This window comes from Sabethes cyaneus, chromosome 1 (assembly GCF_943734655.1).
Source record: "Sabethes cyaneus chromosome 1, idSabCyanKW18_F2, whole genome shotgun sequence".
Classification (NCBI taxonomy): domain Eukaryota; kingdom Metazoa; phylum Arthropoda; class Insecta; order Diptera; family Culicidae; genus Sabethes; species Sabethes cyaneus.
The window spans coordinates 107,354,073-107,371,380 of record NC_071353.1 but is presented as its reverse complement, the minus strand read 5'-3'; the positions used below and the strand labels follow the sequence as shown (position 1 = coordinate 107,371,380).

Below are 17,308 nucleotides of genomic sequence, written 5' to 3'. Positions count from 1 at the left end.
ATGATTTTCGCACAAAAAAGCTATCGCGAAATGGCTCGTTTGTTGGAAATTGGACTACGTTATCAAATCAATGTTTCCGTCCTATTACTGTGAATGTTTCCATATCATCAAGCTCTTTCAGAAAGACGGTATAAGTAGCAATCAATAAAAAAATTAAATAAGGTACACCGGGACAAGTGGGACCTAAAAAATGCAAAGTTTGGGTTTATTCCACTGTGTTTTCTATACCTATGATTATTTCAAAATTCTTTCAGCACAGAAACTCTTCAGTGGTATCACTTCGAAAGATTAATTACGAAAAAGGTCTATCAATTTACATGAAATGAATCTGGAGGAGAATTTTCAAAATTATGACGATAGGTCCCACTTGCACCATTTACCGGGGCAAGTGGGACCTATATTCAAATTTGATTAAAAAGCATAAAATAATAGTAAATTGTGTAAGTTAATATACAGCAATGTTAAAGCATTGCAAGAAGCAATCAAAAACAATATTTGTACGAAGGGTCATTCAAAAATAGCGTAACAAAATCAGATTACAGCGGGTGACTTTATAATTTATATAAAACACAGATCGTGAGCAATTACGTTGTAAAGCATTATTGTTATGAAATGTAGTTGAATATGTCGTTGTATCCAGTTCTTGCGAGACGTAATTTAAGATTAACCATTGTTTAAAAGCTCGAAAATACGATTATGATCTGTTTGTTCTACCACGCCCAATTCGGTAGAGCTACTCATAAGAGATAGTTACGTTATAATAACCACGACACTTTATTGTTTCAATTCCAGTTGCAGATTCGCTTAATTATATCAAATTTGACTTTCCAAATTCAATTAACATCGTTTAGGTGTAACCAAAATGTGACCAAACTGTTTGTTCCCTCACAAACTGTGCATATGGGCTTCTTTTTTGGGGCCCCTTGGTTTAGTGCTTTTTGGTTTAATTTTAAAGCTTTACTGGTATAAATATTATGTAATTGAACTGAAAATGTTAGATAGTTCATCTAAAAAAGTGTTAAGACAGGAAGTTTTGTGCTGAAACACTTTATTTTTAATAGGTCCCACTTGCCCCGGGTGCTTCGAAGTGCCGACCTTATTTCGACCCATTTTTTTTAATACCATTTGTCAAATTAAACAACTAGTTTTCGGGTGTAATTTGTTAATACACTCGTTATGTTTACCTATTGCCAGAAAAAAATGTACGTTTACGTAAAGCTTGTGGCCAAAATATCATTTCTAGAAAGGTGCGTCAAACTTACAACGCAAATTGAAAATCACGCTCAAATTTAAAGTAAAATTTTGATGTTTGGAATGCCTGCTATAAATAATTTATAATTTTAATACATGCGTTTGAGTTGTATCTTTCATTTCTAGAAAGGTTTGTTTGGAGAAAATGAGGTTGAAGAGAGTTATAAGCTCCATTCCCACTTACCCCGTATTCCCACTTGCCCCGGGGTACCTTATAGGATTTTTTTTTCCTGTATGGACTCATCACTGCGACCAGTAACGTTTGATCTATTGTGATATCGCCCGGGTGTTTGCTGTATAACCCGCACTGCATTTATTTTTGCTATAATCGCTATTGATTGAGCGATATGCTTATTGATTTTTTTTTATGCGTGCTTGTGTGAAATTGGGTACCCTTCTTTCAATGCTTTACTCTACTTTACCCGCCTCGTTCCACATGACAGCGCGCAGTCCCCAATTATAGTCATCCCTGGTGTAGCAAACCAGTGCATTTTTACTATAAGGGTCTCATTTTTGCACTGTCAATAGGCCATATCGGGGTAATATAGAACTCAGCATGAAGGAAGGGCGATGAGGGGCCTGAGAATAAACCCATGCTAGTCACTTTGACATCGAATGGCCTGATTCTACTAAGACTCGAACCCATGACCATTAGCTTGTCAAAGCTAAATATAGGATAGTTAGATCATTACATTTCCATTATAAGATGTTTCAGTTTACATAATTTCTAATACATATTTTCATGAATAAGCATTAGGTTGTTTACTTATGTTGATTTCGCTAAGTGTCTTAAAAAGCAAAGGGTAAAACCATAGTTTATGAGTAATCATTTTAGGCTGCTTAAAAGTTATTGTGAGCCTAAAATTTAGACTTTGAGAACCTAAAAGCAATAATAAGTTTTGATCGGTATATTATGCTGTTTGATAGATTTCAGACGTTTAAAATATTCCCAAGGACGAATTTGCTTTGCTTATACTTAAAGTTTGACTCGTGAAATAAAATTCGCTTTACATAAGTATTTCGATATCTATTGCAGGTGCAGGGTATCGTATTTGTTTTGGTCAGGGCGTAAACGGTGTATATTATTGGCCACTTCCATTTGATTTTGCCGTAAGTGGCCAATAGAGCCTTCTGACAGCTCAAGCACCCACGCTTGCGAACACGAAGTACGCGTGTATATACATGATATTTGCCTCATTTTGGGGAAGAGCTAATGCCTGTTTGCCCCATTTTCAAGCACCAACACACACATAAATGGAAAGGTCTATAACATGTACAACCCTGGCCAAAACATATCCGATACCTTATATACTTCCCTCTAACGGGTGACAACTAAAATTTTAAAATTTTTTTGAGGCCCATATACTGAACAACAAACTCAGAGCAAAATGAGAGTATGTATGTGTTAACTCTCCTCTTTTTGTCAATATTTTTTGTTTTGTTTATGCTAGCCCAGTTTAGCTGGGCGTCAAAACAGGAAGCATTTAGGGAGCGCGTTGTACAGTTCTACGAACTGTCACAGAAATCCATTGGCGTAACTACGGAGGGGGTGGTCAATGTACATTTAATTTTAATATGCCAAGGAAATGCCAAGCCCCCCTAGAAATGAGCGCTAGTTCCGCCAATGCAGAAATCTCGGCAAAAAGTATACGGTACAACAATTTAAAAGGAAATATGTTGCGGCTTCGACTGTTTATTATAAGATTATTATTGAGATGCTCAACAACTATTCGCAAGCAAGGTAGTGGAAGACCAGCCAAAATGATGGACGTACAAGGACATCGTTCTCTTTCTAGTGCTTTCAACAACAAGCCCTCTGGCAATTAAGATGTACCATACGAATGTCTGAAGAATATTTTGATCGATTGGTGAATGACCCTTTGGGTTAAAACCACTCAAAAAAAAAAGAATATTTTGATCCCGTTTCTACAAAAACATCATGCACATGGACAAAACGTGTTTTAATAGGATAGAACATCATCGCATTACGCCAAAAAAACGCAATCGTGCCTGAATACCCATTCGATCCCATTTGTACCCAAAAACCACGACCCGACCAATCTGTGTCAGTGCGCCCAATCGAAGATTTCTTCGAGATTTTGAGTTCCTTGGTGAATAAAAATAACAGGAGAGCCACGAAGTGCAAACAGTTGGTTGGTAGAATCAAGAGATGCATTCGCAAAGTTGACATGACGGCCGTACGACGCTCCTGTTCTGACATCAAACGGAAGCTTCGCCGAACAACCGATTACGGACCGTTTTCAAATGTACACTAACTTTTTTTCAACAATGGATAATGTATTATTAATTTTGGTAAATCAAATCTTCTTCATGCATCTTTGTCTTTTTTGACAGCTTGAGAAAAAAGTTCCAAAATTTTAGTTGTTACCTCGTCACCCGTTATATTAAATGTATCGAAGTATAATTTTATCGCGTTTTTCTTCTTTTCTTGATAACAACCAAGCAATTCGATTCACGGTTATTGTCAGGTTCAAAAGTAATTCGCAGCTTTCATTGATTGTGAATCACCGCGCATACATGCAGTACAAAAAAAACAAGTAACCCGTAAGCATCGTAATCAGGTGGTGAAATAATTGAAGATTAACAAAATATTATACAAACTCGGTTGTTAAACTTATATTTTTAAGCTTTTCAAGTGTCATGAATCATAAAAATTCTAGCTTCTCTTGAAGCGAGAAATGGGAATCTGAACTATATCAAGCTGCATACATCGTCACATCAAATGTTTACAAAAAAGATGTGATGCAATTTTCATTACCGTCATTTGTGCTGCCTTAAGCCTAGCATCCAGCTGAAAAGAAAACAGCTCAAGAAAAAATCCTGGTATTTACCGAAGAAATTTTGACAACTGCAAGGCAAGCAATTATCTGTCATTTTTTCTTGTGGTAATAATTGCGCCGGATATTATTCCGTACGGAAAAGTGACGTTTCAATTCACTAGTATGTAAAACTGCGCCATCTGAAAGTAAAACAATATTTCTTGTGAGGTGCATACTGGTAAAGAAATCGCAAACGGAAAATCTTTTCTTCAGCATTTCTTGGCCTATCTTTTTGCCCATTTCTTTTCAGGTCGATACTAGGCTTTACTGAAAAGCAAGTTGACCCAAAGCTCTTGAAGCTGCTATCAATGTTGGTAAAAACGCATCAGTAGAAGTAATTTTTGCAGTGTCACATGGCAGCATTAAAGATGGTTTCACCGATAACTTCTTCTAAGTGTAATCTTGAAGTTGACACAATTAGGAGAGGATTGTACAGAAGGACGGAAAGTGGAACTTTTTTTCAAGCTCAAGCTTTATTTAGGCTTTTTAGTTAACCCTTTAGGATAAAATGGGGCAAGTAAATATATCAAGTCAGTGCTTCATCTTGTAGCCTAGATCAAGTACTACAAACTTGCATATGTGTCACTTGTCTCCACCCACCCGTATGAGAGTACAACAAGCATACGCTTTATGTGTTTTCGTTCGCCGAAGGCTCATACGCATCCACTATTTTATGTTATGAAATAGAGACATGATTTCTTCGGCAAAGTTGCAGAAAATGTAAAGGCAAACAGCTTTGCTGAAAAAAAAGACATTTCTATCTCTATCGGGTACAGAGCTATAGAGCATTTTCTTAGAAAGTTCTTTAAAAATAAGTTTTCCATGCATAGCTTTTGTTGATTGCATTGATTTAGACTACAAGAACGTATTACTCTAGCTAGGCAATTATCGAAGCACTCGAAACATGCGTTTTAGCAGAAAACAGCAAATCTCTATGACCTTTCCTTACAAAGTTATGGCTTATTCAAGTTTTATTTTTCCTTAACTGCACGAGCCATTAGGGTAGAATGGGGCAAGTGCAGACATGAAATTATAGCTTCTCTTTAAAGCTTAGATAAAGTACCATAAACTTGTATAGGGGATTCTTGTCCCCATCTACCCTTATTAGAGTACGGAAAGCATATGTTTTGATAGTTGTTTTCATTTGCTTCAACCTTTATCAAGCTTTTCGTGAACGTATTGTTTTCCTTTCGTTTTCAAAGCTTACAGTGTTGTGGCAGATTATGAAAGCTTTAAATTTATTTGTTTTTTTTTTTGTATTTTATAAAATGGTTCAACAGCGCACGTGTTTTAAGCTTATGGCGTACACAAAACACATAAAACATAGTCTTGTCGTACTCTTATATGGGCGGGTGGGAACAAATGACACCTAACCTAAGCTTCAAGGTGAAGCACTGATTTCATGGATATATGCCTCATTGCCTCATTTTATCTAATAGGTTCGTGAAGTTTTTTTTCTTTGTAAAGAAAGGTCCTAGAGACTTGCGGCCTTCTGAAGAGACATGTGTTTTGAGTGTTACGATAATTGCCTAGAGCAATACGTTCTTGTAAAATGCAATCAACAAAAGCTATGCATGGAAAATAATTTTTAATTACGTTTCAAAGGAAATACTCTGTATCTATACACCCGAAAGATATAGATATATTATTTCATCTGCAAAATTGTTCGGCTTTACATTTGTTACAACTTTGCTGAAGAAACTATGTCTGTGTTTCCCAACACAAAAAAGTTGTTTTTTATTTTTATCATTTTTTTTTTTTTCCTGTATGGACTCATCACTGCGACCAGTATGGTTAGATCTATTGTGATATCGCCCGGGTGTTTGTTGTATAACCCGCACTGCATTTATTTTGGCTATAGTCGCTATTGAGTGAGCGATATGCTTATTGAATTTTTTTTATGCGTGCTTGTGTGTAATTGGGTGGTACCCTTCTTTCAATACTTTACTCTACTTTACCCACCTCGTTCCACATGACAGCGCACAGTCCCCAATTATAGTCATCCCTGGCGTAGCAAACCAGTGCATTTTCACTATAAGGGTCTCATTTTTGCACTGTCAATAGGCCATATCGGGATAATATAGAACTCAGCATGAAGGAAGGGCGATGAGGGGCCTGAGAATAAACCCATGCTAAAGTCACTTTGACATCGAATGACCTGATTCTACTAAGATTCGAACCCATGACCATTCGCTTGTCAAAGCAGACTCGGTAACCTTGCGGCTACAGAGCCCCCCACTATTTTTATCATAGCGAGCCATAGTAACTTTTGACAGTTTCAGATTATTGAGGATATTCCTACGAACAAAAGTTCCGACGTCACTATATTGCTAAAATGAAAACAAAAGACGGTAGGAAAAAAGTTCCATTTTTGTCCCTTTCGGACCATTTTGGACCATCCATTTTATCCCACTGTACATAAAATGGCGATTACCATTTATTGTTTAAAAACGCAGAACGTTGAAAGTAAAAAGTGATTTATAAAAATAACTTAACCTTTTAAGAGTTAGTGTATGATTAAAAAAATGTAGAAAATAACAATTAATAACAAATAATAAGTGCGAACAAACAAAAACAACAGCTTTAACAACATCCAATTATAAATTGTTACAAATCAATGAAGAAATGAAGCTTTGGTTTCAATTGAAGTAGCACGGCTCCGTTTCAAGACAAGTTTCAATTTGCGTCGGCGAAGCAAGCTTCACTACATCGTGACGATAGCTTTTAGAGTTCATTATACTTTTCTATCCAATATTTAGTAAAAAGCTAGAAACTTTGATTGCAGATGAACTGAAATTGATTGACATATATTCTTCAATGTAACGCGTGGTCTATCTTGTTAACATTGACAAATTGTGCCTGACTTTCAAGCGCTGTCAGCTGGAACAATAAGTTCGAAAATCGAAATAAATCGATGAGTATTGAATGACTGAGAAGCATATTTTTGCTGCCTTTTGATGAAAATGCAATGCAATTTTCGACGGATGTCACATTTGCCTAGACCCCCTCTCCCCCCCTTTGTCCCAACCTGTCACAAAATTGACACCTTCCTCCCCCCCATAAGCAATGGACGTCATTATTGAATGATCCCTTATTCTTCTTACATTACCCCGAAGAAGTCTCTTAACAGAGCAATGAATGGCAGGGTCGCTCACAAAACAATTGCTTCGATTATTTTACCTTAGTTTTTAAGCTCAGCTTTTTAAATCGCACGAATTAAACAAACTCTACCGTGGAAATTTGATCTTACCAATCGAATTCTGTCTCAGCAACAGCTAACTTCTGCACTTTCGCTGGTCAGCAGTCAATATCAGTGACAGTTTTGCAGATACTATCCCTCAGCTGTCACTGTCCGCTAATTCAATCACTTCTTATAGTTCAAAGCCTGAAATTGTATTTTATTAAGACTCGCCTGAAAACCTTACCTACGACCACCAGCTTGGTCTGAACATTTCTCATAACATGATCAATTTCGGAATCCCTGCGATGCGGGTCATCATCACTCAGTTTGGAAGATACCGCCCGTCGGTCATGTTGATGTTGCATTCGTTGCATAAGCCGGCTAAAACGCATATCCATCGACAGCACGCTACGGGCTACGGGCGAGCGGCGGATGTAAGCATAATGACCGGCAGAGGCGGCAAAAGCGACACGTACCCCATCACCACGGGTCAAACTATCAAGCTTAAATGATGGGAATTTGCGTAGCGATTATAAAATATTTTAGTCCACGCTAAAGGGTGCGAAACCGATTTTTTGTTTCGTTCGAATCGGCATGTGTGGCTAAAAAAGACCCTTCACGAGCAATTTTCCTAATGGCTGAAGACGTCCTCCGTTGGAAATTAAACAACAATCTATATTTGTAGCATTTAATTTTGACAGTTTGGACTGGTCTGAAAGCAGTGGCTGATGAATTAATGAATGTCTCGGAACGGAACAGTTTATTTTGAACGAATTACTGATAGGCTAACGAATTTTTTGATAGGCTATGGCATCTATTGGCTGGTTTGATAGATGGATCTCAGTTATCTTCTCTCTATTTAATCATTTAGAAATAAAATTTATATTTCAATAGGATAGTATTTTGATAACAGTAAATTCATACGTCAACCTATTTTTTCTCTTTTTTACCGTTTATATTTATTTTTTTGTTAAATGAAACGCAGCTCTTAGCTCTTAGCATTGAATTTGTTTTTATGATTCTATATGAAGGAATCAAGTGAACTATTTAGACTCTTTTAAAATCGTTAGCAGTTAATTTCTTCGACCTACTTTTAGATCTGTCTATATTCTTGGAGGAACATGAAAATGAAATTGATGCGAAAGCAAAGGCCAATTCTTTCTATAAATAACTGAGCACAAGTTAGGTCATTAAACGCAATTAACCGTTATGTGTTCGACAAAAAAAACACCTTTAAGTGCTCGACAAGGGTACCCGGGTACCCACAAATTGAAACGCTTGTAACTTTGGCAATTTTTGACCGATTCGGACACTTTTACCACCAAAAGATTCAGGAACTTATCCACTTCCAGTGTGGTTATAACAGAGCCGGAAGTGGTTCGTCTGGTTCCCGGAAATCCGGCAGTCCGAGGATGTGTTCCGGAATTAAAGCACTTTTTATATTTTTGGATGTAATTATAGTAATATGGGTGTCCAAAGTTCTTCCAATTACTCCGAAAGGTCACTCTTCATTGTTTTAAAACAATACAATGATATATCCTCGGAATGGCCATTCTGCGACAAGTTCCCGTGGGACCTCCTGTGGCCATAAAACTGTTTGGTTTGCAACACTGGCAATATGGATGTCTAAATTCATGAAATTACTCCAGAAGGTCATTTTTCATTATTTTGATTCTATCTGATGATTTTGCCACGGCATGGCCATTCCGGAACATATTCCCGTGGGGCTTCACAGTTGTCCAAAACCAAAAATATGTGCGCATTAGAGTTTTGAGTGGGAAAACTTGATTTTAGGTTTATGGAACCTTTGGGAGAGTTTCTTGAAATTAAAAGTTCTATCGTATGGTGAGATTCAAATTTTGAATAATCCCCCTAAAAGTGAAATAAAAAATTTATTTTTCTGCAGCTTCAATATAACACATTGATGAGTTCTGCAAAGTTTTAGAGCATATTATTACAAAAAAATTTGCTGAAGACCGTAACCTTCTATCTCTTCAGCGAAGATAGAAAAATCCTATTTCTTAGATGTGAATCGTCAAAATCAGTTTTTCTATTGTAGCTTTTTTTGCAGTTGTTGTATGACTTTTTCAGGTTTTATAAAGTTGTACAAATAGCAATGATACACAACTTTGCCAAATGTAGTATACCTCTATCTTTGCTTGTTTAGGAACTGTAAAGCTTTTGATATAAAAAATACCCTAATTTTGATCCCCAATTACGCGACTATGCGCAGACGGATACAAATGAAACTTCCTAACTTTTTGTAGTTTTTTATTTAGTTTCAGATTCATGTAATGTAATTTGTATCTGTTTGCGCATAGTTGAGTAATTCGGGGTCAGAATTAGGGTATTTATTATAACAAAAGTTTTACAGCTCCTAAACAAGCAAAGATGGAGGTATACTACATTTGGCAAAGTTGTGTATCATTGCTATTTGTACAACTTTATAAAACCTGAAAAAGTCATACAACAACTACAAAAAAAGCTACAATAGAAAAACTGATTTTGACGATTCACATCTAAGAAATAGGATTTTTCTATCTTCGCTGAAGAGATAGAAGGTTACGGTCTTCAGCAAATTTTTTTGTAATAATATGCTCTAAAACTTTGCAGAACTCATCAATGTGTTATATTGAAGCTGCAGAAAAATAAATTATTTATTTCACTTTTAGGGAGATTATTCAAAATTTGAATTTCACCATACGATAGAACTTTTAATTTTAAGAAACTCTCCCAAAGGTTCCATAAACCTAAAATCAAGTTTTCCCACTCAAAACTCTAATGCGCACATATTTTTGGTTTTGGACAACTGTGAAGCCCCGCGGGAATATGTTGCGGAATGACCATGCCATGGCAAAATCATCAGATAGAATCAAAATAATGAAAAATGACCTTCTGGAGTAATTTCATGAATTTAGACACCCATATTGCCAGTGTTGCAAACCAAACAGTTTTATGGCCACAGGAGGTCCCACGGGAACTTGTCGCAGAATGGCCATTCCGAGGATATATCATTGTATTGTTTTAAAACAATGAAGAGTGACCTTTCGGAGTAATTGGAAGAACTTTGGACACCCATATTACTATAATTACATCCAAAAATATAAAAAGTGCTTTAATTCCGGAACACATCCTCGGACTGCCGGATTTCCGGGAACCAGACGAACCACTTCCGGCTCTGTTATAACCACACTGGAAGTGGATAAGTTCCTGAATCTTTTGGTGGTAAACGTGTCCGAATCGGTCAAAAATTGCCAAAGTTACAAGCGTTTCAATTTGTGGGTACCCGGGTACCCTTGTCGAGCACTTAAGGGGTAAAAAAATTTGAAGCCCCCCCATTCCACCCCCTTAAGTGCTACATGAAAACTTATTTTATAAAAAGTTGCAATTCAACTAGTTCTTAGATGTCACAGAGTTTCAGTATCCTTAATCAAAGAAAACTTTAGAATTTCGTACTTTGAAAGCTGAAAAGGTACCCGGGTACCCTGTCGAACACATAACGGTTAAAACGCACCTTTCATGGCATTGACAATTATTTCAGCTGTGATTAGAATTACGTCATAACGAGTGTTTTGTTGTTATATAGAGCGACTCAGAACAGGTGTAAATCCCTTAGACAGAGGAGCCAGCTGGGATTGTTTTTGTGCATCGAACTGTAGGGTGAAACTGGGTAAGAACTGTCACTGTGAACCGGGCTAGCTTGATTGAATGAAACAGGGAAAATATTTATTTGCGATGAAATGTCAAACCCCTCGTAATCCCGAGCATGCTAACTTGATTTTAATGGTGCTATTTGAATTCTTTTTATCAAATATAAGAAGAAGAAGAAAACGAAAACAATCAATCTATCACTGAGCTGGCTCCCTTCTCTCAGGTACTTACCTAAATTTTATCAGCTGTACACATTTAAATTGGAATTCATTTTTGAGTCGGGCATTTTTCAAAATTATCGTGCCGGTTGGAACAAATGGTTCCAGAACATGCATAGAATGAATTTATGAACAAAACAATATTTTTTTCCGAGAAAAATCCAAAGGAAATTTTCCGATTTATTTCTCCGATATTGCTTATTTCAAACAATTATTACTCATAAATCAAGCATCGCAGAACAATATTTTTTGGCTAGGGCCAAAATTTTTGGGCTAGGGCTAGGGCTAGGGCTAGGGCTAGGGCTAGGGCTAGGGCTAGGGCTAGGGCTAGGGCTAGGGCTAGGGCTAGGGCTAGGGCTAGGGCTAGGGCTAGGGCTAGGGCTAGGGCTAGGGCTAGGGCTAGGGCTAGGGCTAGGGCTAGGGCTAGGGCTAGGGCTAGGGCTAGGGCTAGGGCTAGGGCTAGGGCTAGGGCTAGGGCTAGGGCTAGGGCTAGGGCTAGGGCTAGGGCTAGGGCTAGGGCTAGGGCTAGGGCTAGGGCTAGGGCTAGGGCTAGGGCTAGGGCTAGGGCTAGGGCTAGGGCTAGGGCTAGGGCTAGGGCTAGGGCTAGGGCTAGGGCTAGGGCTAGGGCTAGGGCTAGGGCTAGGGCTAGGGCTAGGGCTAGGGCTAGGGCTAGGGCTAGGGCTAGGGCTAGGGCTAGGGCTAGGGCTAGGGCTAGGGCTAGGGCTAGGGCTAGGGCTAGGGCTAGGGCTAGGGCTAGGGCTAGGGCTAGGGCTAGGGCTAGGGCTAGGGCTAGGGCTAGGGCTAGGGCTAGGGCTAGGGCTAGGGCTAGGGCTAGGGCTAGGGCTAGGGCTAGGGCTAGGGCTAGGGCTAGGGCTAGGGCTAGGGCTAGGGCTAGGGCTAGGGCTAGGGCTAGGGCTAGGGCTAGGGCTAGGGCTAGGGCTAGGGCTAGGGCTAGGGCTAGGGCTAGGGCTAGGGCTAGGGCTAGGGCTAGGGCTAGGGCTAGGGCTAGGGCTAGGGCTAGGGCTAGGGCTAGGGCTAGGGCTAGGGCTAGGGCTAGGGCTAGGGCTAGGGCTAGGGCTAGGGCTAGGGCTAGGGCTAGGGCTAGGGCTAGGGCTAGGGCTAGGGCTAGGGCTAGGGCTAGGGCTAGGGCTAGGGCTAGGGCTAGGGCTAGGGCTAGGGCTAGGGCTAGGGCTAGGGCTAGGGCTAGGGCTAGGGCTAGGGCTAGGGCTAGGGCTAGGGCTAGGGCTAGGGCTAGGGCTAGGGCTAGGGCTACGGCTACGGCTAGGGCTAGGGCTAGGGCTAGGGCTAGGGCTAGGGCTAGGGCTAGGGCTAGGGCTAGGGCTAGGGCTAGGGCTAGGGCTAGGGCTAGGGCTAGGGCTAGGGCTAGGGCTAGGGCTAGGGCTAGGGCTAACCTTTCATTATTTTATGGGTGTTCTTCCGTTTTGTTTTTAGTTTATAACTATTTCAGCTAAATCTAGAATTCTCATTTCATTATAATTAATTTTAGGTCATACCTAATAATTCTCCTATGTTTTCTGCTTTACAGATAAAATTTCTCTGCATAACCGTACTACTGCTAACCATCGTGACGGCCAGTTCCGATGCTATTGACAACACTTCAACCGACGACTCGCAAAGTAATGACTCTGATCTGAAACGAATACGAATAGATCCCGTGCTGCGGAAAGCATTGCTCCGTGCGCTGCGACATTTGAAAGAGCGACAGGAGGAAGTGGAGGAAAGTGAACAACTGACTGATTCGAATACAACCGAAGAGAATTTCGCAACCACTATTCTCGATGAAATTCTTGAGGAGAGTACAGGCCACGATCGAATCCCTAACGTTAGGTATCACAGCTACACAGCAGATACCGAAGGGGACAAGGGTGATAACGAAATCATCAAAACAATAATTATTAGTAAGCCAAAAACTACTCTCGTCCCGCCTAAACCTGATTTACTGCAGCCGATTGTCCCCGATCCGATCAAGGAACAAGAAAACGATGTTGATTCCAACCAAGTAACTCGTAGCGTGGCTTCCGGATCAAACAACAACCTTGACGTATCAAGAGATGAAAGACCGATAACCGGCGACAAAAACATTGCTATTGTCACCCCAGAACCGGATACAACTGCCACAGTACAATCCGCTTCAACGGAAAGCGTCACTACAACCAGCACGACTACTCCGAAAGCTCCGACCCACAATGCTGACGGAGAAAACATAGAAAAAGTGAAAAGCGAAGATGTCAAAATCTACCAAGCGCCGCTGGTCGCCGCATTTACGGTTCAGCAAGATCAGCAGGGTATCCCGCGGAATGTCATTCCGCTGCTGCAGTCTCCGCCGAAAAAGAATGCCCCAGAATTCAAATCGCCTACTCCAGTTCCGATACCCGTCGTTCAATCTGCCCCGGTTGTCGCCCAAGCACAGCCACCAGCTGGAGTCAGTACTGTGGGTCAGTTAAACACGCGTGCTCTCGAAGAGAAAAATCGCATTCTAGAGCAACAATTGATCACTCTTCAAACTCAGCAGCGTATTCAAGAGCAGTTACTGCGAACAAAAATCATTCAAGAACAGCAGATCATCCTACAGCAGCAACAACAGCTACAGCAGCAAAGGTTCCGTCTGGAAGAAGAGACCCGTCTAAGGTTGCAAAAATTTGAAGAAGAGCAGCGTTTCTTCCGGCAGCAGCAGCAACAACTGCAGCAACAACAATTTAAACTGCAACAGCAACAGCAGCAGCAACAGATCTTCAAATCGCTACCCGTACAGCAGCAGCAACCAATCATCCAGCAATCCCAGCAGCTTCAACAGGTGTCTCTGCAGCAGCAACCACAATTCATTCAGGAGCTGCCGCGTAACAGTCCCGCGGTTCAATTCATCCCAAGCGTCTCCTTGCCTGGCAAAGCGATCCCAATTTCGGTGGAACAGCAGCTTCCGTTCAAGGAACCCGTTGAATTCCAACCATTTTCGCTTCGAAACTCATTCGTCGAACAAGTCAAATCGATCAGTCAACCCATTCAGTCACAATTCCCAATCATTCCTCCATCACCTCCACAACTCTCCAAACAACAACTTCTTCCTCTAAAACCATTCCAACAATTTTCAGTTAATCCTTTTCCGGCCCCACCAGTAATTCAGTCCCAGCTACCTCTTGACCAGCAGCTCCCTCTAGTGCAAAGGAATCGCGTCTTCCGTCACGAAGTCGGTACGGGGAATTTCGGACTTAACTTACAACAACCACAACCTCAATCCGAAATCCAAACCAACATCCCTTTCCGTGCTTCACAACCTGTTCCAATTTTCGCACAAAACGGAGGCTTCACACCTCTACGTAACGACAACCAGTTGCAGAATCTGCTGGTTCAATCAGGTATCACGTCTCGCTCGGCGGAAGATTTCAACATCATCACCAAGGTGCTAGCCCTTAACCATGGCATCCCACAATCATCAAGCCAGCTGATGTTCGCTAAGCTCAGTCCCGAACAGCAGCACCAGTTACTGTTCAGGAAAAAGTGAACATCCCACTTCTGCTTCCCCAGTTCTTTGTCTTCTGTTCTCTAACTCCTTATAACACGATTGCGTATGTCAAGAAATAGAATGCATGTCGAAATGGAATGTCTGTTCTAGTGCGAATGATCAGGAGTGACAAAGCCGCTAGTAACCTAGTCTGCCATATTTATAGAGTGTGAGTAAGCGAGTATCCAGCACACACACACATACTACATACTTTCCAGAACATAAACCCTTTACTGTGTAGCACTTTTTCATTCAACCAGCCGATTCAGTAAAACGATATTCATTCTTTTTGTTTTACATTTAACTTTTGTGTAGGACAAAGATGTAGTAAATTATTTTCTATAGTAGATATAAGAAGCGGTCAGTTCAGGAAACCGAAGGTAACAAAGCAGCAAACCTTACCCTATGACGTTACGCAAGGATTTTTCCACAAGCCACTAATAATTCACAGTGCGAATAATAGTCTGATAAGGTTCAACTCTCGATTCAGCTACTGAGGGTAACAAAGTGTACTAATTTATCGGAAATAAATGAAACTTTTTTTAAAAGAAAGCTTTACGGTTGGGTATATCCGAAAGTCGACGGTTCTATAGAAGGCGCTTTCTCTCGTACAGTTGGTAAGTTTTAAGGATCGCTTGTCTAAATTGTAAATACTGGTTCCTTGATTACAAATTTAAAACTATGTTGCAGTGGAAATTTATTTAAGGTGTTGTCGCTCGTTATGATAATCCGATAATGATATTGGTTATTTGTATGTGAAGCTTGGTTTCTGTTAATAATGGAACAATTTAGATATATATTCAAAAATTAATTTCACACAAATGTAGGATTGTATTTTTATATTTTCAGGGCAAAAATATAAAAAAATCGTCACGGTTTCGAAGAAATTCTTGAACATTTTTAAAATACCATACAATAGGCAGCGCACACTTGTTTCGCCCAGGTTTTCTCATTTAATTTCACTGGTATTTTAGATACCCTGCCCTTCGCCTTCTGTTTCCGCTTAACAGGAAACTAGCAGTCATCACCTTTTCGTCGGAAAACCCGATTTCGGAAGCAGTTTTAAGGCCCAAAAGCAAGATTCTGTGTATAGAAATGTATTCACTGCATTCTTCTTGCCAATCTGAACACAGCGAATATATTTTCATGAACAAAATTTTCATTTTAAACAAAAAGACTGCTTTTGAAATTGGAAGAATGTTACTATTCAAATTGTTGTTGCGGCGATCAACTCAATGTAACACATTCTTATTATAGTGACACTCGCCAGATCTGCCCAAAACAGCTCACGGGATGATCATTGAACCGGATGAATGACAACATTCGCTTCTGGAGGCATTCCCGAAACTCATCATGACAATGCATCCGGTCTATTTGGTTAGCCCTTAACCGCAAAGCTTTCGAACACGGATTAAAGACGCGCTGTTCTGTTTAAGGGAGCGATTCTGTTGCTTGCTAGCTTAGAATCTTTTCAGGCAAATTGCGATCCGAAATGTTCGGAATGTGTTTGATGACCATTTTGATCCTTCCCCTTTCGACCGACAGCTCTGCTTCGACTTTTGATTTCTGTACACGCCGTGCAAGGATGCCGTGCGTCCAAGGCGAAGCTGCCTCGCCATGAGCCTCTTCTACGCTGTCCTTGCGGATTCCAGATGCTTCTTTGCAGATCTCGTTCACTCCTTTCCTTCCTATGACTTCCACCTATGTTCTCGAATTTCTGTAACTATCGGCCGTTGATGACATCGATGATGGAGTTCCTTGTTGGATATACACCTGTTATAATATTTCATTCAGGACACGCGGGGGACTCCGCCTGCCCAAACTTGTGCAGATACTGTCTAAAACAACCATGCCCTGACAGAATTTGTGTCAGGTGGAAGTTGACTTCGCCGTGGCACCTGTTGACCCACCCGGATAGTTCCGGGATAAGTCGGTGTGTCCACCGGCCTTTTATGGAATTAGACCATGCCCGCTGCCATGTGATCAACGAGGCCGATCTTGTGGTACTCCGTATGCCTCTAGTTCCACGTTGGTTGAAACACTCTACGTCCTCGCTGATGATGATACCAATAGGCATCATACCCGCTAAGACGCAGATTGCGTCATGTGAAACTGTGCGATACGCTCTCGCCACTATTGAGCACATGAGACGATAGGTGCTGTCCAGCTTGGCTAGATAGCTTTTGGTACCTAACGCCGATGACCACACCGGCCCGCCATACCTGAGTATGGACTGGACCACGTTGGCTAATAGCCTTCGCTTGCTGCCATATACCGCAGAGCTATTAGACATCATACGAGACAATGCCGAAATAGCTGTGGAAGCCTTCTTGCAGGCATAGTCGACATGGCTCCCGAACTTGAGCTTGTCGTCGACCATTACCCCAAAGAGTTTTAAGGACCGCGTTGACGAAATAGTGCAGTCCCCGACGCTGATATTTGCTTGCTGCACCGACGATAACCTCCGTTTTATGATGCGCTAGGTCCAGTTTCTTGGATCGCATCCAATCTTCAACAATGCGTATAGAGTGGGCAGCCGTCAACTCAACCTCTCTGATAGATTCACCGTAGACTTCCAAGGTGATATTGTTCGCAAAGCCGACAATCACCACCCCTACCGGGAACTTTAGCTTCAACACCTCGTCAT

At 40.7% G+C, this 17,308-nt stretch overlaps 1 protein-coding gene across 1 annotated transcript in view; it reads left to right on the top strand.

The window, feature by feature from the left end:
• LOC128737783 (putative uncharacterized protein DDB_G0268364) overlaps positions 1-14,708 on the top strand; it is a 130,547-nt gene extending 115,839 nt beyond the window's left edge. The window contains exon 2 of the mRNA XM_053832492.1: positions 12,688-14,708. Coding sequence (XP_053688467.1) covers positions 12,688-14,661 — 1,974 coding nt within the window. The 3' untranslated portion in view covers positions 14,662-14,708. The remainder of the gene's footprint in view (positions 1-12,687) is intronic.
• The last annotated feature ends 2,600 nt before the right edge of the window (positions 14,709-17,308 follow it).